The sequence below is a fragment of the Oryza glaberrima genome, chromosome 4 (genome assembly GCF_000147395.1).
Source record: "Oryza glaberrima chromosome 4, OglaRS2, whole genome shotgun sequence".
Classification (NCBI taxonomy): Eukaryota; Viridiplantae; Streptophyta; class Magnoliopsida; order Poales; family Poaceae; genus Oryza; species Oryza glaberrima.
The window spans coordinates 18,706,229-18,733,440 of NC_068329.1; the positions used below are offsets into that span (position 1 = coordinate 18,706,229).

Genomic DNA, 27,212 nt, shown 5'->3' on the forward strand with positions numbered 1-27,212 from the left:
CTCGACTATGATCTCGTCAGTATCATCGAGTTCCATTATTCCCTTTGTAATCTGTGACTTCCATCATATAATCCCATATCAACTGGATTAGGGCTATTGCCTATTAAGGGGCCTGAACCAATATAATCTCTGTTTTCTGTTTGCTTGATGTCGTATTACGTAGATCCTTGTACCAGCGTACCCCAATACCCTCTATATCCAGTCTACAAATATCCTCCGTCGACATTCACTACATGCATTGTGTAAGGTTCAATGTCACATGTAGCCCAAGGTTGCTACATCTTATATTGAACGAGTTTGATCAAGTTGATCACTACTTTTTTGGTTTATAGTTATACTTGTGGTAAGATTCTCTCTTTTCTCTTGGCACCACACCTCATGAACTTTAAATAAGGTGTGGCAAAAAAAATTGCAAATGACAACCTTAGTATACCAACCAAATAATCGGTAGTCACTATCCATTAAAATTACGATAGATCACCTCGTAGTAAAGGTTTGCTTCCTCGAACAAAATGAACCATACGTGAATGTCGGTATCTTCACTCTTTATAATTATAGTTGCATGCATAGCATCTTTTATTTTCACACTAATATGTTGCACGATCTAATCTTATTTTCGCATTCATAAATCTCTACTTCGTCATAGTCAAACACACACAAAAAAAAAACACAACAAGCTGTAACCGATTGAAAACTACTCCTAATTGCGCAATGGTTGTTTAATTAAACCAGCACATGGCATCCTAATCGTTTCTGACTTTGCAATGCATTTACTCCGTAAACAATACGCACAGTTCATGGACATATAAACACGGTAATCCTACAGCACTACAGCAGTGTACCGTAATACAAGTAGTGCTGTGCAGTAGCATTTCCCTGTAGATAGAAAAGAAGTCGAAATCGATTTGGGTCAATTTGGGCGGGAGAGAAGCGGTAAGCACGCTTACCATCACCGGGAAAGTGACAGGAGACACGAGAGAACCTGCGCCTAGCGTGGGGGGAGAGGCTCTTTGAAGTTTGTAATTTTGGGCATTTGGCTCGCTCCACCACAAAAGCAGCGGGCTCCCTCGATACCCGGCACGTGGCCACCACGTGAGACCCTGCCGCTGCGACCACCACTTGCCCAGCGTCATAGCATAGCCCCCATGCCCCATCACTCACGAACGCCTAGTAATCAATGTCTTAATCCAATCCACTGCTGCCCTTAATGGCGTCCCGTTAGCAAAAACCCTGTAGACTCTCTCCTGCGTGGTGGTGGCTCGGTGGGCGCCCACCAGGCAGCCACTCCGGCGCTCCCGATCTCGGTGGGCCGTACCCGGTGGCGCGGACTGTGGACCGGGTCCATGGGCCCAAGCACTGCACGGCACGGCAGTGCATCAAAAGATTCTTCGTGCCCGTAGCGGACAAAATCCAAGAGCACTCGCCGAACGGGAATTTACTCGTGCCCTGGCCCCTGTGGTGTGTGTGCTGCAGTCTGCAGATCTGCTGCCCCCGTGGTCGGGGGAGCATCTGGCTGGTACAGCTAAAAAAATGACAGGACGAGTAAAGCATAATAAGTAAAGAATAGTATTAAAATGTTTTTCTTTTTGGTTTCTCATCGAATTTGGTCCGCAAGTTCGGCTCAAATTTGCCTCTCTAGCCAGTCTGTTTTTTTATTCGAATACTCAGTTTCCAAATCCAATATGACTCGTGGTCAGGAAAAGCTTCATCTGGAATGATGACACAACGTTGGAGCAGGAAATTGGATTGTGTAGTGTTTCTCTCTTGATCCTACGAGCAAGATAAATAGCAGATTGGAATCATTTTAGCCAAGAACCGAGCGAACCTTCTGTTGAATCACAGTATCGAGTAAGTAGAACAGCTGACATGAACCTACAAATTGGGAGGTGGATGGGGGAGTATATAGACCTTTCTGTAAAAGTGGTTGGCCACTTCAGCGATCTGGCTCATGCGCATCGCATTAACCGTCCAACGTGAATCCCTGCAGGACAACCAAACAGTCACATACTCTCAGTTTGCCACAACAGAAGGACCACGGACTAGGATTGGGCGCTAGTCATCGGGGGTAAAAACAACTTGGCAGTGGTTTGTCGGATAAACTATCTCTACTAACTGTGGCCCAGTCGGTCAAGAGTGGCGTGTTGTGGAAAGGAAAACTAAGGACAAGATGTTATCACTCACCTCAGGAGGATTGAATTTTGCACCCAGATTGCTCAGTTTAGCATGAGCTCCGGCATAGTCTTTAAAGAATGCTTCTTGGTCCTCTGCGTATTTTTCTGCATAGACCTGAATGTGCGGTGAATTCTCAGACAGTTAGTTCAATAATTATTTCAATTTTCAAATGATCCTGACATATCCTAGGACGAGGTTGGTTTATTTCGAGAAGTGAGAGTACAGTTTAAGCATTATTCACCTTGAATGTTGGGTCCTCAAATAATGCAGCATCTGTAGGCAAGACCAGGAGATCCTGATCTCTTTTCTCTTTTATCTCCTGCAGTATTGCCACCAGGCACCAGCTCACATCATGCAAAATCATATGAATCATCCGACATGAAGAATAAGGGAAAAGTGGCACGTACCTTGAAATAACTGTTATCAAACTTAAGCCATTCAGCTGTCCACGATTGCCCACCAGGTGCACCAGGGCCATTCTTCTGAAAAAGTAAGAAAAAAAAGGTGAAAAAGCTCAAGATTTGTCCAATCCAGTCTAACCATAAAGACAAATGCACTTGGAGTTGATGTTGCTTCATGGAGTTGCAGAGGCGGCACGATATTTTGCAGAGAATATATAGAGATTATGTGAGCAAAAAGTACATCCTTCAGCCAAAACCATCGGAGCAGAGGCCAAGGAAAAATATCTAAAACGTATGGAGTTCTGATTTACTCTAGTCTGTAGCTATGTACACATCTTGAAATTAATACACGTAGTTTCTTTCCTGAGGAATAAGGGTAATTTAAGCAGAGACATTAAGTACTGAAAGCATAAAACATCATGAAGTACTAAGTGGTCCTTGACTCCTTGTTGCAAAAATGATGACATGATATGCAATGATAGACTTAACATGGAAATACATTGAAACAGTGGATAGAACTGAGATCATGCTCAAAACTCGGTTCTCACATAAGAAAATAAAGATAAGAAGAACATACAGTATATTTCGTTTCTGGTTTCCCCCAGCCACTCCGTTCAGGTCTGGACCTTCCAAGTGTATGTGCTCCAGACAGCACAACAATCTCCTGTAGGCACAGCATCGCGGGGCACATGCAACTCAACATCACATAAAACAAAGCAAATGGGAAAACATCTGGTTAACTAGAATCTCATTTGCACACCTTGTCATCGAGACCCATCCTGTAAAATACCTTCCTCAAGTGATCCGCAGGTGCACTTGGGCCAGCATCTGAGCAACCAAAAGGGAAGGATAACTGAAAGTTAGCAAGCATCAGTTTTAAGGGATTGAGTATGATGCTGGTGCAATATTTCCTAAATACCCCTATATGTAAGAACAGTTTTATGCCTGTTAGCGTGGCAATAAAAACTATCCCATAATTTTCCAAGGGAAAAAAATAAGGTCGGTTGATATATTAAGCTGATGAGAGACAATGTACATAGGAACCTTTACATTTAAAAATTAAAAAGAACAATTTTGAAGTAAGCAAGACAGGATATCAGTACAGATGTTAGTGTTTTGGAAAATCCAGTGAAACATAAGTTGCTAACCGGGAAGCTTCCCCTCAGGTGGACACTGCTCAGGACCTGTGACATCAATCCGTCCATATGTCATTGGAATCTTTGGACCACCAGCTTCCTAGTACAAGTTTGACAAAAATGGATCATTAAGGTAGAATATAGTGTTCGTACATTAAAACCAGACTAGTTAGGTACTTCATTTTTCATTATTTTTTGGGGGCGTGAGGGGATCAGACCTCAATTGCTGTAGCACTTGCCAGCTGGAATAAATCCGCATATGAGATATTTGGGTATTTGTCCTTGATAGGTTGGACAAGCTTTAGAGCATTTACCAGCCCTTCAATAATTCAATCAGGATTTTTAGTTGCTGAAAGTACACTTACAAGCAACAAGGAAACGAAATCGTGAAAAGGTAATGTTACCAGCATTGGCTCCATGTTTTAACTCAACATCAAATCTCAAGCTTCCATTAGCTCCACCTCGTTGTGGCCACTCTTTAATATTCTTGTCATACGTACCAGAATCATGCCATCCAAGACGAACCTTCATGCAGGCAAAGGAATAACATTTTAACCACCGTGGATATAGAGAAACTGGAGTAGGAAGCCAATTGATTGTGCACATGCAAGTGTTTGAATGGAACTAAACAATAGGAAATGGTGCCGTGGTCTACCCCCGTTGCATTGCATTCAGTATTTGCAAATTCAAAATGTACGACTGTACAAGTTCAGTCAATGGTGATTATTTGGATAAATGGCAGCCCTATTAACACCTTTAACTTCAGCAAGCTGGCATATCATAGCCATGACCATATGAAGGTAAAATAGCATGGAAATAACCAATGAACTGGACTTATGTCCTAGTGCTATGATAATGTTGTTCTGCTGTCATTAATTATTCAACGCCGCATTCATATTGCCTAATTCCTTAGAATTTACTTGTACCATCTGATAACTAATTGAACACAGCCTAACAATTTACACAAGCACGACCTACGTTCCTAAATGTAAGCATTTCTGGCTAGAAATACTTATATTTGAGAACGGACAGAGTAACTCACATGATACTTGATAGTCTCACTGGGAAAAGCTGCTGCAAGTGTTAGTATCAGTTATCACCACAAACAACAAATGATGATAGGATACGTGATGAATGAACTTATAGTTTCAAACTTTCAATACAACTCTTAACTCTCACAAGCCATTTGTGACATGTGCAACCTACTCGTCAGTACAGATGAGATCAGACTTAACAATTGAACTGTCGTTACACATTGGTGATTTACGACAATACGCTATTTCTAGAGGTCAAAATCCTATTTGAGAGGCAAGCTGGTCATGAAATTACTTCCTCGTGATGTTAAATTCCAGCATTGCTCCAGAGAGCATATTCAGTGTGTTCACAGATTCATGACATCACTGTCTCCAGAGAGAAAATTCAGTGTGTTCACAAACTCATAACATCGCTGTCTCCGAGCTGAGTTTGTTCTCATGTGCAATCCTTGGTTGCAAAGGCGATCGACCAGATGGCTCCTCTGCTACCGAATCAAATCTCCCACATGGTGATGCTGATATGAAGGAGAAGTTTCGGAGCAACCAAAGCCGCATCGCGTGGTGCGTGTACACGAGACGAGATCATACCAGGATGGGGTGGCAGTGCGTCGTCTTGAGGAGCTCCCTGATGTCCTCGCGAGCGGCCTTCAGCTCCGCCGCGCCCGACGCCACCGCCGCCGACGCCGCCGACGCCATGCACATCACCGACCTGCCGCTCCCCGCCGCCTTCGCCTCCTGCGATCACACACACACAGCCAGAGCACGAGTCAACAACAACAAACAACCAGGGCGTCCCAAACCCCAACCCAACCACCACCCAAGACCGAGCCGACACGGACCTGGGGGAGGAGCCGAGAAGGCGCGGCGCGGAGGGTGGCGGCGGCGCGCGGGAGGGCCACCGGGAGGAGAGCGGTGGTGCTGGATCGCGCCGCGGGGCGGCCGTGCGAGGCGGAGGAGGTGGAGGAGAAGGCCGACGGCGCGGCAGCGTGGAGGGCGGCGAGTCGCTGGGCCGCCATGGGTGACGGTGGTGGTGGGTTGGTGGGAGGGAGGGGAGCGTGGCCTTTGGGGCGGGGACGAGGCGGAGTGAGGTGAAAAAAGTCCAGTCCACCACCACGCCCGCCGCCTTGGGTTTCGAGGGGGTTTTTCGCGGTTCGTTGGTGCTCAGGGGAGTAGTGGGGTTTGGTTTGGTTTAAAGTCCGCGCCGGAAGCGGCGACGGTGGTGGTGGTGGGCCGCGCGGCTTTCCGGCGGCTTCCGGGGAGGGGAGGCGCAGGTGGTGGTGGCGGCGCGGTGTTTTCTGCCGTGTGATACGGTCTACTAGTACACCTCTACTGAGAATGGTGACTGGTGCAGTGTGTGTGCACTCGTGCTGGACCGTGACTCGTCGTACTCGTGATAGGATGACACGTCACGGTTGTTCGATTGTCCGGTTGTACAGTTATATTAAGTGTTAAGTCAAGCATTTTTAATTTTAGCTATTAATAAAAAATAAAAATATTAATCACGTAAAATTGATGGTACTATATTTATTATGAAACAAATGGGAGAATAGCTGCTTTAGTCCATAAAGTTTCTCCGTAGGTTCAGTTTAGTCCCTAACCTTTTAAATGGTCCAAAGAAATCCTTAAACTTTATCACAAGGCCTAGAATAGTCATTGGGTCCACCAAAATCATCATTTGGATATGCCATGTCATCATTCATGTAAAATCTATGATGAATTGTCCAATTTACCCTTACGTATATCATAAAAAAATAAATATAAGGGTGAATTAGACATAACCATAGGAAAAAAATATACTCATCCTTTTTTTCACCGTTTGAGGTATACTTTTGCTCTTACATTTAACCTTTTATTTTTTTATTTTGCTATGATATATGTAAGGGTAAATTGGACAAATCATATAGATTTTGCATAGGAATATGACATGGCATGTCCATGTGGCGATTTTGGTGGGACCAAGGACTATATCAGCCCACGTGACAAAATTAAAGGACTTGTTTAGACAATAAGAAAGATTAAGGACTAAAATGACCCAGAAGCGAAACTTTAGGGACCATATTGGCTATTCTCCTGAAACAAATTATCATAATACACAGCTCTTTTTATTTAAAATATTTTATTTTTATTAATATTTGTTAGTCAAAGTAGCATTTTTATAGATATTTTACGACGGAGGAAGTACAACAGATCCTATATCGGGTTTCTCTAGCATTTTTTAAAACAGCTAAATATAGAAATATTTTATACAAAAGTTGTTTTAAAATATCAAATAAATCTACTTTTTAAAGTTTAAAATAATTAACTTAATTAACTATAGGCTAATAATTTTTTCATTAATGTGTTACTTCCTCCGTTTTATATTATAAGACTTTTTAATATTAACCACATTCATATATATGTTAATAAATCTAGATATATATGTGTGTGTCTAGATTTATCAATACTCCATCCGTCCCATAAAAAATGTATTTCTAGCTCTAAGGTTTTGTCCCACAAAAATTGTATTTCTAGTATGTTGGGCCTAACCAATTGATTATCTATATAAGTTTCCTTCCATCCCACGTAATTTGGGCTGCTAATGCTTGTAATTTTGTTAAGTATGCTAATTATATGGGTTTATTCTCTCAAACTTCCTTTTGATCATTTGTATATATGGAATGTGTGCATACAGTGGGTTCATTAAATAAGGTTATTGTGGTTATTTTTTAATCATACTATTTTATCCTAAATTAGCTAGAAATGTAACTTTTATGGGACGGATGTAGTATCTTTATAAATATAGGTAATGTTAGAATGTTTTATAACCTAAAACTGAGGTAGCAGTACTTCATCTTTGTCCGAAGCACTTCCGAACGAGGCCTACGTGCTTGCTTGGTGGTTTTGGATTATTCCTCGTTGCTGAGCTTTCACACGCGTTGTCATTTTCAACTCCAAAAGAGTGGTGGGGTCAACGGAAATGACTATTTTCTACAACATGCGGATGACTTTGGCGTGGTGCTCTTCCGTATTCATAGTTTAGTTTTACACGAGTTTGACGTAAACTAACTCTATCATGTACATTACTACAACTTCTTATATATGAGTATATTGCAATATCTTTCCCTCTTTATCAGTTCATTGTTAGGAAAGATATCAACCTCCACGTTCACACCATAAGTCTATAGTTGCTGTGACTAAGTCAACCATGAGTTAACCCAACATTTCAGCAGGCCTTGAGCCGGCCCATAGAGCTTTTGGCCCATAAGGTAAATACAAGGTGAAAAGCGCTATGGGCCCAGCCCATTGACAAACCGGCTGTTGCCCACGTGTGCCAGTGTCTACGTGTCACATACGGCGATAACGCGCGGAGGCGCAGCCGCCGCCGGTGGCGACGAGCACCGTACAGCAACCAACAAACCGATGCCGCTCGTCGTCGGCTGCCCCCGCCGCTGCCCGCCGCCGAGTCCCGCCGGCCGCGCCCAGCGCCCGCCTCCACCGCACTCCGTCGCGCCCAAGCGCGCCTCCTCCTCCTCCTCCTCCTCCACCACTCCTCCGCTGCTAACCACCAGGAGGGCGGCATCCGCCGCCTCGCTGCTCCTCGCCGCCCTCCCCCCGTTCCCCGCCTCGTCGCCGAAACTCCCCGTGGCATCCGCGAAGGAAGACGATGAAGCAGAAGCGAGAGAGGGCGAGGGAGAGCTGGAACTGGAACTGGAACTGGAGCGGTACACTGACCGGGACGAGGGCTTCACCCTGCTCAAGCCCGTCTCGTGGCCCAAGGTACGCAAAACACTCTGAACTCTGAACTATGTGGTAATGCAACGTAGGGTAATTGCGTGAGCACGCATCGTGCAATCCAGTAGAAATTGATGCGCTGGTATTGTGTGGATTGGAGCTGTGAATTTTGAGGTTTCTGTGGCGTGATTTGGTGAAGGTGGAGAAGGCCGGGGCGACGGCGCTCTTTCAGCAGGAGGGGAAAGGGAGTAACAATATTGGTATCGTTGTTAATCCCGTCCGCCTATCGACGCTGACAGAGTTTGGCACACCGCAATTTGTCGCTGAAAGGCTGATTCAGGCTGAGAAGAAAAAGGTAAATGCATGAACGATCCTTTTGGACATTGCAATTTGTCAGCTCCATGCTATTTCCTAGTGATTTTTCATGATTTCACATTTGAAGTGCACTACTAATTAGATTAGATGGACGCTGATTAATTATCATATAGGGGTCTGTGATACATCTTGTATTGTTGCTTAGCTTGTGTGACAAATTGACAGTAGCATATGTAAATAAACAGTTATGTGAAAACTCAACTTAGTTAATTTTATTGTTTTGCTTATGATTGCCTGTAAAGGATCAGTTGTACTTGAGGAGTTCAATGCTAGTATCGACAGTTGGTTTGAATCCTTTCCGTTAATACAGGAAAGCACCAAATCTGCAGAGGTTATTTCTGCTGAAGAGAGATCAGGCCATGATGGCCTGACAGTGTATGAAATCGAATACTTACTGGATAGTACAAGGGGAGGGATGAAGAGGATATTTTCGGCTGCATTTGTTGCTTCTAGGAAGCTCTATCTGTTAAATATAGCCCACTCGGATAGCCAGGAGAAGCCCTTGGACAGCCAGACTAGAAATGTTCTTGAACAAGTTCTCCATTCTTTTGATTCTGTATAGTTGCTTTCTTTTAACAGGAGAGGCATTCCTTTCTCTTGTCTGTTCCCATAACATTGTTCTTTTGCAACCATTAATCGAAATGCCTGTATCTTTGTGTTAATATGGTATTTTTAGAAATACATTATAACCTGTTTCCCAAATATGTCATCAGTATTTCAGCATCTTTGGAGCCTTTGTTTAAGGAAATGGAAGCATGTTTTATACTACATTCCAGGGAATCTTCCATTGAATAACCCATTTTTGCATCACAACCAATGTAACTCAAGTGGTAAAATATCGGTTGCTTCTATGCTATTATTTATCTATATTTTCGGGGTTCATGTTGTATACAAAGTCCTTTCTTATATTTAAACGTTGTAACCGACATTGCACATGACATAATATAGCGAGAAGAAAAGAGAGACATTGTCCATCAGTATTAGATCAGAAAGCCATCTTAATCTTCATCTGGGTAACTGTTCTTCGATTGATTCAGATAAAATGAGCACTGCAACTAAAGTTTTGATTCGACAAATCAGTGAGCAAATAAGACTTCTGTGACCTGCAAACTGCTTGAAATTGGGATATTAAAAAGCGCTTCTTACGGTTGCACTTGTTGTTTCTGTAAAGCTGTATAAGCTGAAAACAGCAGTAGCCTACTCAAATACATTGGAGAGGCCATAGGACATCTGAACTAGAACGGAACATGACAACACGTCTTTAGTAGAGTTATTATGAACCTTTGCAGAATGGTTTGATGACTTTGATCTCTTCAACTGCATAGGTACGTCTAAACCCATTCTTCTTAGCAATATGTTGTATGTAAATGATACTCAAATTTATGTTTTCTTGCAAACTTGTACAGGAGTGATATGTCAATTGATGCTGCTAAAAAGGCTATTCCTCCTAAACAATTTCCCTGTTCTCCGAGTACAGTTGTCTGTTTAAGCAGGATATGCTATTTTCAAGATTCAAGACAATATGGATGTTGCTGCACATATAAGGAAATTATTCCGCTTGAAGGTGCACGCTTCCATCGATGAGCATCCTAAATACAGTGCATTGTGAGTGCTAAAATAACAGCATTGCATCCTTGTATCCTTTCAGAATTACCAGGTCTTCATGAGCATATCGGTTACACTCTGCATGCAATTCTATACTAACAGAGTTCAACGAGATAGTCATTCGGGAATGTTCTTTTTTCAAAGCAGGGAAGTTGAAAAGAGTAAGACTTATCAACTTCTTTCCTTAAAGAAAGTTTACTTTCATTTTCACTTAGGAAAATACAGTGTATTGAGCAGTGCTGAAATAACCGCATTGAATTCTTATATGTTTTCAGGATTACCAGGTCTTCAGTAGCAGATCAGGTACAGCGTGCATAGATGCATGCAATGCTATCTTCCACCGTTCCATGAGAGAGTCATCCAGGAATACTCCTTTTCCATAAGAAGGCAGGGAGAAATTCAAAAGGCGTAAGACTTATCAACTTCTTTCCTTAAAGAAAGTTTACTTTCATTTTCACTTGGGAAAATACAGTGCATTGAGCAGTGCTGAAATAACTGCATTGAATTCTTATATGTTTTCAGGATTACCAGGTCTTCAGTAGCAGATCAGGTACAGCGTGCATCGGTGCATGCAGTGCTATCTTCCACCGTTCCATGACTCCATGAGAGAGTCATCCAGGAATACTCCTTTTCCATAAAAAGGCAGGGAGAAATTCAGAAGGAGTAAGACTTATCTACTTCTTTCCTTAAAGAACGTTTACTTATCTACTTCCTTCCTTAAAGAACGTTTACTTTCATTTTCACTTGGGAAAACACAAGCTACCAGTGGCTGCCTAAATTCAAAATCATCCATGGAAAAAAAAAAGAATGCGAAAATAGGTTTTGATCATTGTGACACCTTTTAGGCATGAAAAACAAAAGCAGATTCACATGCTTCACACACGAGTAGGATGGCTGTACACAACATTCTGGCAATCTGGCCTGTTTGTGGGTGGTTATGCTGTTGCAAGTTGCCACCAACAACCATGCATCCATGATCCATCCCCCATATTGGTTCGAAGTGCAGGCTGGAAATGGATCATGAATGAGAAGGCATCTGTGCCGCAATCTGCAATCTTTTGCAATTTTTATTTTTGATAGTAGTCAACGGGTTCTCTCTTGTTTACTCCCAGAAGAAAGCGACACGCTGTCGTTCCCCTCCTAGATGTGAAATCGGATGCCACTTTTAAGAGTAGCACTAGAAAATTTCTGCCGAAGATTAACATGTTGGCACGTTAGCATGACAGCATCATGTGGAAGGGATGCGTCCACCCGTTCTGCACCAGTGGCTACATTCAATTTGCTTCTTCCATTCGTATGATTCGGTTGCTCCTTGATACTAGCAAGCTACTGGCGTTCACACATTCACTTCAGAAAGCAACTGACTTAGGGCCTATTTAGTTCGTGAAAAGAAAATTTTTAGGTGGTCACGTTGGATGTTTGATTGGATGTCGGAAGGGGTTTTTGGACACGAATGAAAAAACTAATTTCATAACTCGCTTGGAAACCGTGAGACGTATCTTTTGAGCCTAATTAATCCGTTATTAGCACATGTGGGTCACTGTAGTACCTATGACTAATCATGGACTAATTAGGCTCAAAAGATTTGTCTCGCGATTTCCTCCCTAATTGTACAATTAGTTTTTTTAAAAATCTATATTTAATGCTTCATACATGTGTCAAAGATTCGATGTGATGTTTTTGGAAAAAAATTTGGGGAACTAAACTAGGCCTTAAGCATAGCGAGTAACACTAGCACGGTACGTTCTGCTTGCTGTCTCACTATGTATGCACGCATGAACTTGAGATTTTTTTTTTCCATATTCCTTTTTGTTCTTGATTTACTGAACAGAACAGCATAGTACAAGTCATTTTTTCAGCCCTGCACTATAGTGGTGCATAAAAGATCTATAAACTTATTCCGTTTTATGAATCATCATTCCCACTAGGCAATAATATGTAAACTAGGTACCCGCTCCTACCCACCCTGGGGTATCATAGCATGTCGGGAATCAGCAGTGCTCCTGCTTACTTTTTTTTTAAAAAAGAAAAAGATAAATAAAAGAGCTCCAATACGGTGCTCTCTATTGTTAATAGAAACCAATCGATTATCTCATTTGATCAAAAAGTTCAGATCTACTTATACTAGCATCTGTAGTAGAAACATAGGACACTATTTTTTAAAAAAATATGTGGATAGGTATGATCGTCATTTAGTAGTGACTAAATATTTTTTTCTTTTGGCTTTTTAGATGGAATATGAGTGATGCTAGTGCAATGGATTACCACATATCGATCTAGCTAGAAAAAACATAAATAATAAAGTTATCCCTAATAATTGTATTATTAAATTATTGATTTACCTTTCATACCAAACGTTTCAAATTATTTTTAGTGATAGTATAATACTTTATAAAGGCACTAATTTGATGTAGGGATTTGTACGTATTAGTACGTACATTTCATATAATCATAACATTACCAGTACGTCATTACCTTACCCAATACGTGAAGGGGCTTGACTGTACCATTATTGTTCTGGAGAAGGTGAAGGAGTATTCTTCCGCTGAAAGAAACGTGCTCAATTTTCTTAGCTTACGTAGCACTTGACATTTCAAAGGCTACTTTTGGATGTTTCTGTGACAGCAACAGCTACGTGCCTACGTGTGGACGCTGCAATAATAATACAAGCCGCATCCAATTTTGGGGAAAAATATTTGCACCAGCGGATATTCTATTCGCCCAGTCAACGGAGATGGCTTCGCGGGTGGCCCACCACGTTTGAATATGAAGCAATGTGCGTGCCCATATGTTAGTAAATCTTTATTTCTATTTTTCTATATACTGTACCAGCAGCATAAATGCAATTAAATTTGTAGCAATCGAACATGCTCAACTGTGCTGACATAAAACAACTCATCACATTTTAGGCAATTTTGTATCTGTATAGTTAGAGCATCAGCAATGGGTGTCTTCAGCTCGTCCCCTCACCCTACGTCGTTCGCTTTTCCGTCCGAGCCACCTCCCCATGATGCGACGCGACCCCTGGCTGAGGGACGCGCCTCTCGCCGCTTTTTGGCGGAGCGACGCAGCCGAGAGACCCATTGGGGGGCGACGGGCTCCTATGGGCACCGGTTCCCCAGCTCATATTCCTATTCCACCCTTGGCCGGAGGAAGGGGATGAGGACGACGCGGCGCAGGGGCAAGGCGTGTGCGTGCACTCAGGGCAGAGCCGGAGTCGCCGCCGGACGAATCGCCGCACTGCATGCAGACCACATCCAAGCAAATCCAGATTGGGAAGGAAGAAAGAAGAGCAAGCAAATCCGGGACGGCGCCGAGGCCCGCCGCCGCCCGCCATCCGCCGTCGGCCACCCCGCCCTGTGTCCTGCTCGCCTTGCGGAGGGAGAGAGGCGGCGACGGGCGGAGGGATAGCCGTGCGCCGCTCGCCGCTCGCCGCGCGCCGTCGATGCCGCCACTTCGATGCCGGCGGCAGGGTGGGGCGGGGATGCCTCCTGGCATCGGGGATGAGAGAGGAGGCGGAGGAGACGAGAAGACGCGAGAGAAGATAAGAGAGCAACGGTAGAGAGGAGGGAGGTGGCGGCGGCGGCGGCGAGCGGCGGGGGAGAGCGGCGGCGGCGAGCGGGGGAGAGAGGAGGGAGGTGGCGGCGGCGGCGAGATGGGCGACGAGGGCGAGAAGAAGAAGCGAGAAGAAGCGGCGGAAGAAAAGAGAAAGAAAAGAGAAGGAAGAAGCGGCAGAAGAAAAGAGGGGTATTTGGGGATTTTTCATCTGGGGCTACTTTGGGCCAAGACACCCATTGTGGGCTATAGTACTCTTATCGGGTTGCTTCAGATTTTGAGAAGCCCATCCAGAGATACCTCCCATTGCGAGCTGAGTTTCCTATTGGTGAGGACACTCTAGGAGTGTCTCACATTATGGATGCCCTTAGCTACCAATGCTAGTCATACAAGTGAAGACAAATTTTGTTCGTTCACGTATTGTGCATGATAGGGGAGGCGTATAAAAACTCTTGAACTCACAACTAATTAAAGCCTTTGGCAAGTTTTTGTTTATGGAAATTCGTTGTTTGATCTCTAAGCAAAAAGTTTAGCATTAAACACAAAGTATGTCACTCATCTCTAAGCAACAGTATAAGGGAAGAGCTAATATTCAACAAAACTTTGTATGGTTGCTACTACAGAAAAGGAGAGATCAAATACAAAAGTTAGTAGCCCTGCCTCATTGTACTAACAGAAAATAATGGTACAAACACAACGCCAAAACATCTTAAGCATGTCTGTTTTTATCTAATATAGACACTACTGATGAATCGAAAATTTAAGCCCACTAAACTACACAAGCACTATTTTAATCTACTCCTTGTGTTACAAAATGCAAGTCATTGTAGCAAAGGGGTAAAACAACTTAATAATAACAGAGTTTGTATTATTTACACTTTAAGAGTACACACGACATTTGCCACGTGAATATTAACTACTCTATCTGTCCCAAATAGAGCTCAATTTGAAATCTTTGGAGAGATTTACAATTGATGTGAAAGGTCTGAAATGTCCTCACTAAGGCCTGGTTTAGTACCTAAAAAATTTCCCCAAAAACATCGTATCGAATCTTTGGACATAGGCATAGAGCATTAAATATAGATTAAAAAACTAATTGCACAGTTAGGGGGAAAATCATGAGACAAATCTATTGAGCCTAATTAGTCTATGATTAGCCATAAATGCTACAGTAACCCACATATGCTAATGACAGATTAATAGCGCTCAAAAGATTCGTCTCGCGGTTTCCAGGCGAGTTAAGAAATTAGTTTTTTTATTAGTGTCCGGAAACCCCTTCCGACATCCGGTCAAACATCCGATGTGATACCCAAAAAATTTTCTTTTCGCGAATTAAACAAGCCCTAAAGTCACTAAAGTGCTCACTTTGGTTGGCGAGCTGTGGAGTGATAGCAAGTGCTATAATAGATGTGATCAGTATCTCTAAATTTATCAATGTCACTCACTCATAAATTAAGAGGCAACGTATAGAAATATTGCACCTCTAATACACAAATACCAACACCTTTAAATACTCACACTCACTTTTTGGAGTTTATGTGAAAGTTGCCTCTTGATTTATGAGTGACTCATCATCTCTCCTTCTCTACTCTATCTTATCACTCAATCATATTTGGTATTTTTAGAGGCATCGCATGAATCATTATGACACTTGCTATGACAAGAGTAGGATGAGAAGAATGATACTAAAATTCATCTTTTATGTATTCTAGGTGGTGTTTTTATAGATGAAGATAAAGTCGGTGCATGTAAAAAAAGAAAGTCATTAATGTATAATTAATTTAGTTTAATTATTATTGATTTGGAAAAATATATTTATTTAATATTTTAAAGCAAAACCCGTATAGAAAATTTTCTATACGAGAAAATAGTAGTACGGAGTACATCTTAAGGGCCCCTTTGAATCACGGGAATGAAAAAACGGAGGAATAGGAAAAACATAGGATTCTGACAGGAATGCAAGTGTAAAACAGATGATTCCAAAACACAGGAAAAATATAGGAATGACCGTTTGATTGGACAACAGGAAAAACACATGAATTTGAGAAGAGATAAAGATAAATGATTTCTTCCATGAGGTTCACCTCTTGTTAAAATTCCTCAAAACTTGTATGGGAAGAGGCATTCCATAGGAATTTCATAAAATTCCATATAGTTCATTCCTTTGATTCAAAGGGCTTTATAGGAAAAATTCCTATAGAAATAAAATCCTCTAAAATTTCTATGAATTTTCTTTGAATGGGCCAGGAAAGGATTGGGCTAAATTATAGGCGGAATGGACCGAGAAGCTAAATTACTAGCGAGTCAGGCACTCAGGCTAGGCTGGATAGGAAAGAGATGGGAATCCTAGTCAACGCAAAGATCCTGAAACTCTGTCTACAACCATGCAAACAAAGAACGGATACGTAGGAGCAATAGCCGTCTATATAGCGTAGAAGTAGCCACAACATCGCAGCTTTGCCTCCCTTCCTACCCAACACGAGGCAGAGAGGAGAAGCTCCCCCCGCTCAACTCACCAAAACCCTCCTCCCCTCGAAATCCTTCCCAAGACGCCGCACGCTTCTCAATTTCATATAAGATTCCCGAGAGACGCCGCCGCCCGAGAGGGGTGGGCCGCGCGCGCCGAAACATATCCCGCCGGGGCGCCGCCATGGCCGGCGAGGTGGCCATCGACTCCGGCGAGAAGCGCCTCAACGAGCTCGGGTACAAGCAGGAGCTCCGCAGGGAGATGGTGCGGTTTTTTTTCATTTACCACCGCCCCCTCTTTCTTTCTCTCTGTTTCTCTTCTGGATTTCAATTTGAAAATGATCGTGGGGGGTTATAAGATCGATAGGAACGATCAGGGAGTCGTGAGATTTGACTAAATTCGTGGCTAATTTCCTCGCGTTCACACCGGAATTCTCTTTGCGTGATTTGGCTTTAGTTTCTTCACGGTTTTGCATTTGATCTTTGGATTCCTGGTAGTAGTTCTCTTCCTTCTCTTCATTTTTGTTCTTCAAGAGATTGATTGATGATATGGTTTTTTTTTTCTTGGGCATGTTGTTCTTTAGACTCTGTTCAAGACGCTGGCCATCTCCTTCTCGACGATGACGCTGTTCACCGGGATCACGCCGCTGTACGGGAGCAGCCTGCGGTACACGGGGCCGGCCAGCCTCGTCTGGGGCTGGGTCGTCGTCTCCTTCTTCACCTGGTTCGTCGGCTTCGCCATGGCCGAGATCTGCTCTTCCTTCCCCGTAAGCACACCCCTCCTTCGTCTCTCCTCCCTTTGGCAATACCATTTCTTGGATCGCAGTTTGGCCGTCCTCCTCCATGCCGTGGATAAATTTGCTGAAAACTATAATTGGATTGCAATTATCATGGAAACTTGGTGCTCATCGAGTTGCTCTGTTTAGACATTTGGGTTGTTTAGATTAATGTTATTTCAAAATATACCTTTTTCTTTTCTAAAAGTTGTTAAAAATGTGCATACATTTAGTTTTTTATTAGTTTTTTACCAAACTTTGATACATACTTAAGGAATCTTGCCAAAATTTGGCACTATTGCCAACTTACCAATCCGACTTAGTTTATTTTAGCAATAAATGCATTTAGTTTTTCGGTAAGGTTTATTTTAGCAACAATCCCTTGGTTTGCTTCTGATACAACTTTCAATGGAACAGTCTGTTAGAACCTCAATGGTTACTCTCATTGAGAAGAGGATGGCACAAGAGATGGGGCAATTTTCTGGTTTTCTCTCATTCACAAACACAAAGCCATGCCTTCCCGAGGAAGGTTGGATACATATATATATAGCCATAGCTGGCTGCAAGCCTATTGCTGCACTCTTCTAGTCTAAAATTCGAAATTTGAAAGGGATGCTGTCCTATTTGAAAGGGATGCTGTCCTAGAGGGCATCCCAACTGAATAAAGCATAAAGGGGGGCATAAAGGAGATGCTAACCGCTGCTGTCCTACTAACCGCAGCTGTCCTAGCAACTGAAAATATGCTAAAGGAGTAGATGCTGTCCTGAAAAGGTGAAACTACCCAAAAGCAAAAGAAAGAATCACAAACAAGGACCACAAAGACTTATCCATCATTCTCCCCCTAAGTCTTGTGCGTCGTCTTGTGGGGAAGTTGGGCCATCCCAATCCTGGAGCACAGCTCGAGGAACTTGATCCTCCCAAGAGGCTTGGTGAGCAAGTCCGCAAGCTGGTCCTTGGTGTTGATGTAGCTCGCCTTGATGCTCCCTTCCTCCAAGTAGCTTCGGATGAAGTGGTACCTCACCCGGATGTGCTTGCTCCGTTCGTGAAAAACGGGGTTCTTTGCCAGGGCCAGAGCGGACTTGCTGTCCACCCTGAGCTCTACCGCTCCAATGTCTCTGCCGAGGAGATCACCAAGCAGTCGAGCAAGCCAGAGCGCCTGGGTCGAAGCGGCGGATGCCGCCATGTACTCGGCCTCGCAGCTGGACAGGGCCACCACCTGCTGCTTGATCGATTGCCAGCTAACGAGGCACTCGCCGAGGAAGAAGAGAATCCCGCTCGTGCTCTTGCTGGTGTCGATGTCGCCGGCGTGGTCGCTGTCGCTGTACCCGACGAAGTGTGCCTTGCCAGGACACCTCGGGTAGTAGAGACCGTGGTCGAGAGTCCCCGCAACGTAGCGGATGATCCTCTTCACAGCCTGCTGGTGCTCCGTCGTCGGTCGCTGCATGAACCGACTGACGTAGCCGACGGAGAAGGCCAAGTCCGGCCGTGTGTGGGTGAGGTAGCGAAGACTCCCCACAAGACGCCGGTACTGTGTAGCATCCACCTCCTCTGTCGTGCTATCGCGGCTCAGCTTCAGTCTCTCCTCCATCGGAGTGAGAGCTGGGTTGCAATTGGTGAGCCCAGCTAGCTCAACGACGCGCTTGGCGTAGGCGGTCTGTCGAAGCGTGATCCCGGAGTCGTCCTGGTGCACTTCGATCCCCAGGTAGACGGAGAGAGGCCCCAGATCACTCATCTGGAAGGTGGCCTTCATCTCCTCCTTGAACGCCGCCACCTCCGCATCCTTGGTGCCGGTGATCACCAAGTCGTCGACGTAGACACCTACCAGCAGGGCATTTCCTCCATTGCCCCGCCGGTAGATGGCCGCCTCGTGCGGGCTTTGCTCGAAGCCCATCCCCTTGAGCGTGGAATCCAACTTGGCATTCCACGCCCTCGGTGCCTGCCGCAAGCCGTAGAGGGCCTTGTGCAGGCGTAGCACCTTGCCCTCCTTGCCGGGGAGCACGAACCCCGGAGGCTGGTGCACGTAGACCTCCTCCTTCAAGTCGCCGTTCAGAAACGCCGACTTGACATCCATGTGATGGACACCCCAGCCTTCCTGAGCAGCCAGCGCAAGGAGGAGTCGCACAGACTCCATCCGTGCCACGGGAGCGAAGGCATCGTCGTAGTCGATCCCCTCCTGCTGCACGAAACCGCGTGCCACCAAGCGAGCCTTGTGCTTGACGATGGCTCCGGCTTCATCCCTCTTCAGCTTGAACACCCACTTAAGGGTAATCGCGCGGTGACCACGAGGGAGGTCAGCAAGCTCCCAGGTGCGGTTCTCCTGAACCGCGTCCATCTCCGACTGCATCGCGGCACGCCATGCCGCGTGTTTCTCGGCCTCTGCGAAAGACCGAGGCTCACCGTCGTCGCACGCAAGGTGCAACTGCGCCTCCAGGTCGCGAGGCACCTGTCCCGGCACCGGCTGGTCGCCGAGAAGATCTTCCATCGTACGGTACCGTAGCTGCTCACCGTCGTGGTACGCGTCGATGCGCTCCCCGTCGTGGGAGAGCGGAGTAGCGAACTCCACCGGGCTGCGCTCAACACGAGCTGGCGTCGGAGTAGACGTGCCCGGAGGAGTGGCTGTTGGTGCTGGAGTGCGTGGGGTCACCGGCTGGGGCGGTGTCGGCGAAGAGCTCGTCGTAGTCGAAGTCGTGGTCCGAGGATGTGTTGGTGTCGAAGTCGGTGGAGGCTCGGGGACTGGGGTAGACACGCTCGGTGAAGAAGAGCTGCCTACTCCCCCAGCTCCCTCGAAGTGGACGTACTCGATGGTGAAGTCGTCGTACGTCGGAGTCGAACCATCGTCCACCGCCTTGTCCCATACCCACCCTCGCCCTTCGTCGAACACTACGTCGCGCGCCGTGCGCACACGTTGTGTCTCCGGGTCGAGAATGCGGTAGGCCTTCGAGCCCTCCGCGTAGCCGATGAACACCCCTGGGGTGCTCCTGTCATCGAGCTTGCCGATGTGTCCAAGCTCCTTGGCGAACGCGAGGCAGCCGAAGGCCCGTAGGTGGGAGACCGCCGGCTTGCGCCCATGCCAAGCCTCGTACGGTGTCCTGCCATTGAGAGCCTTGGTAGGCGAGCGGTTGAGGATGTAGACGGCCGTCACCACCGCCTCTCCCCAGAAGATGGCCGGCATCCCCCTCTGCTTGAGGAGAGCCCGAGCCATCCCCACAACCGTCTGGTTGCGCCGCTCGACGACGCCGTTCTGCTGCGGGCTGTACGGTGCGGTGTAGTGGCGCTGAATGCCCTCATCAGCGCAGTACGACGCGAATTCAGCCGCCGTGAATTCGCCGCCGTTGTCGGTGCGCAGCACGCGCAGCTTGCGGCCACACTCCGCCTCTGCAGCAGCCTGCGCGTGCCTGATGGCGTCCGCAGCCTCTCCCTTGCTGCCGAGGACCATCACCCACATGTGGCGGGAGAGGTCGTCGACGAGCAGCAGGAAGTAACGTCGTCCTCCTGGTGTGGCCGGTGTCACTGGGCCACACAAGTCCCCGTGCACGAGCTCGAGCCGTTCCTTGGCTCGGAAGCTCGTCTGCTGGGGAAAGGGGAGCCGCCGCTGCTTCGTCACCACGCAGACGTCGCAGAGCTGCTCCACGTGGTCAAGGCACGGCATGCCTCGCACCATCTCCTTGGCACTGAGCTACTTCAGGGCCTCGAAGTGGAGGTGCCCGAAGCGCTCGTGCCACTGCCACGCCTCGTCGTCCCGACGAGCAGCGAGGCAAACTGGTTGTGCGACCTGCGCACTGAGGATGTAGAGTCGATTAGTGCCTCTGGTTACCTTGGCAAGAAGGCGACGACGGCGATCCCAAATCCTCATGAGTCCGTCCTCGACCAACACGCGTGAGCCGTTCTCATCCAGCTGTCCCACGCTGATGATAGAATTCCTCAACGCGGGGATGTAGTAGACTCCGGTGAGCAGCCTGTGCTCACCGGACTTGGCAGTGAAGGTGACGGAGCCAACGCCCTTGATCTCCACGCCGGAGGCGTCCCCAAACTTGACAGAGCCTTGGACGCTGGAGTCGAACTCGGTGAAGAACTCCCGTCGGCCGGTCATGTGATGGGTGGCGCCGGTGTCGAGGTACCACCCATCAGCCTTGTCGTTGCTGGAGCCGTTGCAGAGGGAGACGAGTACCTTCGGCTCATCGAGGTGGAGAAAAGCCGTTGCGGCCGGTGCCGCTGGAGGTCGCTCGATGCTTGCGTGAGCCAGGAGCAGAGCCGGTTCTTCCTCCTCCACCCGTGCAACGTGGGCCTGGCCGCGTCGTGGCTGGCGACAGTCTTTGGCCCAATGGCCAAGCTTGCCACAGTTGCGGCAGGCGTCGTCTCGTGCCGGCTTGTGGTTGCCGGCGGCGCCGCCTTGGGCACCTCTGCGAGCACCACCCTCGGCGCGTCTTCGCGCCCACCGCAACTGGACACCTCCGCGCCCCTTGCGCGGCTTGCGGCCGCCTGTCGAGGGAGAAGACTCCCCCTTCCTCCCGTCGCTCTGAGAGGCCTCCCACTGTTCTCGAGTGAGATGGAGCTTCCCGCCGATGGTGATAGGCCCCGAGAGAGGCTGTGGCTCATCACCATCGACGACCTTGAGGCGACCTAACGCCTCCTCTATCGACATCGTGGAGAGGTCCAGCAGAGACTCGATCGAGCGAGCGATCTGCCTGTACTTCTCTGGGACGCAGCGAAAGAGCTTCTCGACAGCTCTCTCCTCGTCGTAGGTGTCGTCGCCGTACTGCACCATCTTCTGCAAAAGAGTGTTGAGACGGAGGGCAAAGTCATCAACATCCTCACCCGGCTTGAAGGCCAGGTTCTCCCACTCCTTGCGGAGTGCCTGCAGTGTGGACTTGCGGGCGCGGTCGCTGCCGATGCGTGCCGCAGCGATGGCGTCCCAGGCCTCCTTGGCAGTCCGCTTCTGGGAAAGCGAGAACTGCATCTCGGGCGGAACTGCAGCGATGAGGGCATCCAGTGCCCGCCGATCCTCATCGTAGTCGACGTCGCCGTACCGGACTGCCTCCCACATGTGCCGCACCTGGAGCCTCACCCTCATCACCGCGGCCCACTCGATGTAGTTGGTTTTGGTGAGGGTAGGCCACCCACCGCCGGGACCAAAGTCCCTGACCACCGTCTGGACGCCGTGGTGACCATGCCGCCAGTCAGGGGAGGGAGAGCCGCGCTGCCTGCGAGGGCCGCGCGCGGGCTCCGGGCTGCCGCCGGCACGCCAGCGCCCGTCTAGGTTCCCGTCGGCGGGTGCGCGGTCCCTTGGACCGCCGCCGCCGCCGTGGGGGTGGGCTGCTGCCCACCGCTCTGCCCGCTCCCGCGCCCTTCCTCTTGCCAGCTCCTCAAGCTCCCTGTCGGCGGTGATGTCGCCGGCGATGGAGCCGTTGATGCTGCTGCGCAAGGTCTCAACCTCTACCTCCGCCGCACGTGCCGCATCTTCCGCCGCCTCTGCTTCCGCCTCCGCCCTGGCTGCTGCCAACTCCGCTGCCGCCAGTCTGGCCGCCCTCGCTGCTGCTGCAGCGGTCTGAGCCGTTGCTCGCCTGCGCTCTTCTGCTGCGGCGAGCTCGGCGTCCTGCTGACGCCGAGTGCTCGAGGCGACCGAACGCCGAGACCGAACGTCGGACATGGCGTGCCTCCGGGAGGCTGCTGCGTGGAGAGGGGGAAGGGAGAGGGGAAGGAGCAGCCGGTGCTGCTGCTGCTGCTGTTGGCTGAGAGCTCAACCGAGCTTGGGAAGGGGTGGAACAAGAGATGTTTAGCCTACAGGAAAGTGTGGCTCTGATACCAGATGTTAGAACCTCAATGGTTACTCTCATTGAGAAGAGGATGGCACAAGAGATGGGGCAATTTTCTGGTTTTCTCTCATTCACAAACACAAAGCCATGCCTTCCCGAGGAAGGTTGGATACATATATATATAGCCATAGCTGGCTGCAAGCCTATTGCTGCACTCTTCTAGTCTAAAATTCGAAATTTGAAAGGGATGCTGTCCTATTTGAAAGGGATGCTGTCCTAGAGGGCATCCCAACTGAATAAAGCATAAAGGGGGGCATAAAGGAGATGCTAACCGCTGCTGTCCTACTAACCGCAGCTGTCCTAGCAACTGAAAATATGCTAAAGGAGTAGATGCTGTCCTGAAAAGGTGAAACTACCCAAAAGCAAAAGAAAGAATCACAAACAAGGACCACAAAGACTTATCCATCACAGTCGACTTTTTGACGGCAAATTTCGATTACGATAGCTAATTTATGTTTGTTTTACTTCAACCCACTACTATAACATTTCGAAGTTGCTTGCTGTCTTGGAATTTAGTTTGCCTTTTAAATTGCAAATTAGTTTGAAATACCTGCCTCTCTACTTAACAGAAGTTATGGTACTATTTCCAATCATAGTGGGCAAGGCAGGGATAACTTACGTAACACTACAGTACTACTTACGTTAGGCCAACATCAACCCCAACTTTAATCACAGTTAGTTTGAATCCCCGTAAAATGTTTGTGACCTTTGTCACTAGCATTACACATTTGTTTTACCTGGGTGATGCTAGCGTTAAGTACTCTCTCACGGCTGTTTTGTTTTTTAGTAGTAGTAGTAGTACTTGTTTCCAGCACTATTGCATCTTTGATTAATTATAAGCCTGCCTGCTGTCACTGTTCTGTTGACTACTCACATTAGTACTACAGCATAGACTCCGCAAACGCGCCATCAGCACATGACATGCATCCTTGAAATTTTTGAAAAAAGAAATAGGTTTTGCAATCCAGTTCTGACTCTTGAGTTGCAATATGGCATGGTTGAAACTTTCAACGCATCATTTTGCTGTACTTACAGTACTCTCTATTTGTTTTGCCGAAGAAAGCTGGCTGTTTCTGATAATCTACTGATGGCATCGTTTTTCCTTTTGAAACCAGACCACTGGTTCTCTGTACTTTTGGGCTGCTCATCTGGCTGGCCCAGTCTGGGGCCCGTTGGCATCTTGGTGCTGTGCTTGGTTAGAGGCCATAGGTCTTATTGCCGGAATTGGTACACAGGTATGCTCTTTTGTCAATTGTTCTCTGTAGTAGAACATGGTCAGTCACACGCTTGATTCTTATCTAGCTGTGTTCTCATTTCTGGTCAGTACTCAGTAGTATCCATTTTGTTATTAGGTGGAAGCAAATTAAATGTTATCCTAAGAAAACATCAAATCAAATGTTACTGTCCATTTCGGTTGTGGACTTTCCGCACTGCCATGGACTTAAAAATGCAAAGCAATCCGTTACATTTCTCATGCTAAACCTCTTAATTCGTAGCAAAAACCGTCTGTTTGTTCCATTTCTTTGAGCATTTCAATCAACCGTATTGCGCTTGCGCAGGCATTCGCGGGATCTCAAGTTCTGCAGAGCATAATCCTGCTATGCACCGGCACGAACAAAGGCGGCGGCTACCTGACCCCTCGCTGGCTGTTCCTCCTCATGTACATCGGCCTAACCTTCATCTGGGCCGTGCTCAACACCTTCGCGCTGGAAGTCATCGCCTTCCTCGACCTGATCTCGATGTGGTGGCAGGTGACAATCCAACCAACAATCCCTTCCGTGTTCATCCCAAGATCAGTACTCACTCCGTTCTAAAATATAACAAACTTGTAGTGAATGAGACATAACCTAATACAATGAATCTAGAAGAAGTCTGTCCATCTGGACGGAGGGAGTAGTAGTTAATTTTGATCGAGCTGCCATTGACGATGCTTCTGTGTGTGTGTGCAGGTGATCGGTGGCACGGTGATAGTGATCGTGCTGCCGCTGGTGGCGAAGACGACGCAGCCGGCGTCGTACGTGTTCACGCACTTCGAGACGGCGCCGGAGGCGACCGGGATACGGAGCAGCGCCTACGCCACCATCCTGTCCCTCCTGGTGAGCCAGTACTCCCTGTACGGCTACGATGCGGCGGCGCACCTCACCGAGGAGACCAAGGGCGCCGACAAGAACGGGCCCATCGCCATCCTCTCCAGCATCGGCATCATCACCGTCTTCGGCTGGGCCTACATCCTCGCCCTCACCTTCAGCATCCAGGTTGGTACTCCTCATCCTCCTCCTCTTCGTCGAGCTCGGGACAAAAATCACCTCTTATCTCTTATGATCTAGCTAGGCAGAAGAAGAATCGCTGCACTTAGTTGTTATTAATAATTAAGTGAAAAAAATATAATTGGTATGGTTTAGAACGCATGTTAACAACGCCTTCATCAGTATTAGTTCTTCAAGATAGCTATGATTATCATCGAACATGGAGTTTAGAAAAAAATTGTTCTAGATGAATTTAATGAAGTTTTAAAAATTGGAGTGAAAAGATCCTAACCATATTAGAATACATTGACATAGATTATGTATAATTTTAGGGCCCCTATTTTTTTGGGACTATCTATATTTATGGCGCCATATTTTTCAACAAAAAATAGTCGGCATGTATTTACATTGTAGCTTCCTAAATTACATATATAATTTTAGTGTATTTACAATATAAATCCCAAAAATACATATATAAGTCTTAAAATTACATATGTAAATCCCAAATTTACATATTAATTACATATGTAAGTGATGTGTAAGTGAGGTGTAACTATTGTGTAAATTCGTATAAATATATAAATAATTATTAATTTTACAACGGAGGTGAAGTGCTAATGAGCTTGGAGCTTGATTAGGTGCAGCTGGTTCTTTCGCATAAGGTGTAAGATGGGTGCATGTGCTTGAAACGAATCTTATCGGAGGATCTCACGGTTAAAACATCCGACTGTAAATTATCCTAAAATATGTCGACATAAATTTAGCAATATCGATTTTTTTTTGTTGCCTGTGCGATCGCACATCTCGCACTTGCCCTAGGAATGGCCTGACATGAACTCTGTTCCTGTGTGTGCGCAGGACTTCAGCTACCTGTTCGACCCGAGCAACGAGACGGCCGGCACGTTCGTGCCGGCGCAGATCCTGTTCGACGCGTTCCACGGCCGGTACGGCTCCTCCGCGGGCGCCATCGCCCTCCTCTTCGTCATCTGGGGCTCCTTCTTCTTCGGCGGCCTCTCCATCACCACCAGCGCCGCGCGCGTCGTGTACGCGCTGTCCCGCGACCGCGGCGTCCCTCTCTCCTCCGTGTGGCGCCGCGTCCACCCGCGCCACCGCGTCCCCGCCAACGCCGTCTGGCTCTGCGCCGCCGCGTGCGCGCTGCTGGGCCTCCCGATCCTGTGGATCAACGTCGTCTTCACGGCGATCACGTCGATCGCGACCATCGGCTGGGTCGGCGGCTACGCCGTGCCCATCTTCGCCCGCATGGTGATGCGGGAGGAGGACTTCTCGCCGGGGCCCTTCTACCTCCGGCGCGCGTCGCGGCCGGTGTGCCTCGTCGCGTTCCTGTGGATCTGCTACACCTGCACCGTGTTCCTCCTCCCGACGGCGTACCCGATCAGCGCCGGCAACTTCAACTACGCCCCCGTCGCGCTCGGCGCCTGCCTCGGCCTCATCGGGCTCTGGTGGGTGCTCGACGCCAGGAGGTGGTTCAAGGGACCCGTCAGGAATATCGACGATCCTCTGAAAGATGGTGGTGGTGATGGCGTCCATAACAATGGCAACAAGGTCTAAGTATGGTTTAGGTTGTTACTGGCGTACTTAGTTTGAGCAGATCATTAGCTCAAGCCAAATTGATCACATTCTCGATAGAGTTTTTTTTTTTCCCTCTCTTGTGTTGTCTCCTACTTTGTTGTGTACGTGTACTATTCTGTGACACTATCAATGGGGTTAGTTTAGGATGTGGAGAAAACTTTGTGCCATATAGAATGACTTAAATTAGTTACATGTATCACATACTTAGAACAGAGCACGCAAGCATTATGAAGACACAAACTAAATTGAATTGTATTAGCTTGGAGGAGGAGGAAGGAGCACCGAAGAACGATAGGCATGACAGGCATCGGGAAAACACCGAAACACATGCT

General features: G+C 47.2%; 3 protein-coding genes across 7 annotated transcripts; 2 read left to right on the forward strand and 1 right to left on the reverse strand.

Moving 5' to 3' along the window:
- Nucleotides 1-1,543: 1,543 nt before the first annotated feature.
- Nucleotides 1,544-5,990, reverse strand: LOC127771241 (probable L-ascorbate peroxidase 7, chloroplastic). 3 transcript variants are annotated; one of them, XM_052297106.1, is made up of 12 exons: nt 5,583-5,990; nt 5,332-5,478; nt 4,114-4,234; nt 3,928-4,028; nt 3,722-3,809; nt 3,334-3,401; nt 3,151-3,237; nt 2,580-2,654; nt 2,414-2,491; nt 2,182-2,286; nt 1,909-1,981; nt 1,544-1,828 (listed from the first exon to the last, which is right to left on the reverse strand). In XM_052297106.1, exons 1-11 carry the CDS (start codon nt 5,757-5,759, stop codon nt 1,961-1,963), a joined length of 1,068 nt encoding a protein of 355 aa, XP_052153066.1. In that variant the 5' UTR covers nt 5,760-5,990; the 3' UTR covers nt 1,544-1,828; nt 1,909-1,960. The 3 variants fall into 3 exon arrangements, with proteins under 3 accessions (XP_052153066.1, XP_052153065.1, XP_052153064.1); XM_052297105.1 differs by having other exon boundaries at nt 1,544-1,770; nt 1,877-1,981; XM_052297104.1 differs by having other exon boundaries at nt 1,544-1,770; nt 5,583-5,986.
- Nucleotides 5,991-8,041: 2,051 nt separating this feature from the next.
- LOC127771242 (psbP domain-containing protein 2, chloroplastic) lies at nt 8,042-13,534 on the forward strand. 3 transcript variants are annotated; one of them, XM_052297108.1, is made up of 6 exons: nt 8,042-8,499; nt 8,654-8,809; nt 9,140-10,595; nt 10,710-10,842; nt 10,957-11,097; nt 13,060-13,518. In XM_052297108.1, the coding sequence occupies exons 1-3, from the start codon at nt 8,143-8,145 to the stop codon at nt 9,389-9,391; spliced, it is 765 nt and encodes a 254-aa protein (XP_052153068.1). In that variant the 5' UTR covers nt 8,042-8,142; the 3' UTR covers nt 9,392-10,595; nt 10,710-10,842; nt 10,957-11,097; nt 13,060-13,518. The 3 variants fall into 3 exon arrangements, with proteins under 3 accessions (XP_052153068.1, XP_052153067.1, XP_052153069.1); XM_052297107.1 differs by having other exon boundaries at nt 10,957-13,534; XM_052297109.1 differs by lacking the exon at nt 10,710-10,842 and having other exon boundaries at nt 10,957-13,534.
- Nucleotides 13,535-16,441: 2,907 nt separating this feature from the next.
- On the forward strand, nt 16,442-27,094 carry LOC127771207 (amino-acid permease BAT1 homolog). The gene is made up of 6 exons (XM_052297051.1): nt 16,442-16,720; nt 17,040-17,222; nt 24,160-24,279; nt 24,604-24,795; nt 24,994-25,299; nt 26,149-27,094. The coding sequence occupies exons 1-6, from the start codon at nt 16,640-16,642 to the stop codon at nt 26,857-26,859; spliced, it is 1,593 nt and encodes a 530-aa protein (XP_052153011.1). The 5' UTR covers nt 16,442-16,639; the 3' UTR covers nt 26,860-27,094.
- The last annotated feature ends 118 nt before the right edge of the window (nt 27,095-27,212 follow it).

Coding starts and splice junctions, on each gene's coding strand:
- LOC127771207 (XM_052297051.1), top strand. CDS start 16,640: ATGGCCGGCGAGGTGGCCATCGACTCCGGCGAGAAGCGCCTCAACGAG. Junction 16,721..17,039: donor AGGAGCTCCGCAGGGAGATG/GTGCGGTTTTTT, acceptor GTTGTTCTTTAG/ACTCTGTTCAAGACGCTGGC. Junction 25,300..26,148: donor CCCTCACCTTCAGCATCCAG/GTTGGTACTCCT, acceptor GTGTGTGCGCAG/GACTTCAGCTACCTGTTCGA.
- LOC127771242 (XM_052297107.1), top strand. CDS start 8,143: ATGCCGCTCGTCGTCGGCTGCCCCCGCCGCTGCCCGCCGCCGAGTCCC. Junction 8,500..8,653: donor AGCCCGTCTCGTGGCCCAAG/GTACGCAAAACA, acceptor GATTTGGTGAAG/GTGGAGAAGGCCGGGGCGAC. Junction 8,810..9,139: donor TTCAGGCTGAGAAGAAAAAG/GTAAATGCATGA, acceptor CCGTTAATACAG/GAAAGCACCAAATCTGCAGA.
- LOC127771241 (XM_052297106.1), bottom strand. CDS start 5,759: ATGGCGGCCCAGCGACTCGCCGCCCTCCACGCTGCCGCGCCGTCGGCC. Junction 4,029..4,113: donor AAAACATGGAGCCAATGCTG/GTAACATTACCT, acceptor GAATTATTGAAG/GGCTGGTAAATGCTCTAAAG. Junction 2,655..3,150: donor AACCAGAAACGAAATATACT/GTATGTTCTTCT, acceptor TTACTTTTTCAG/AAGAATGGCCCTGGTGCACC.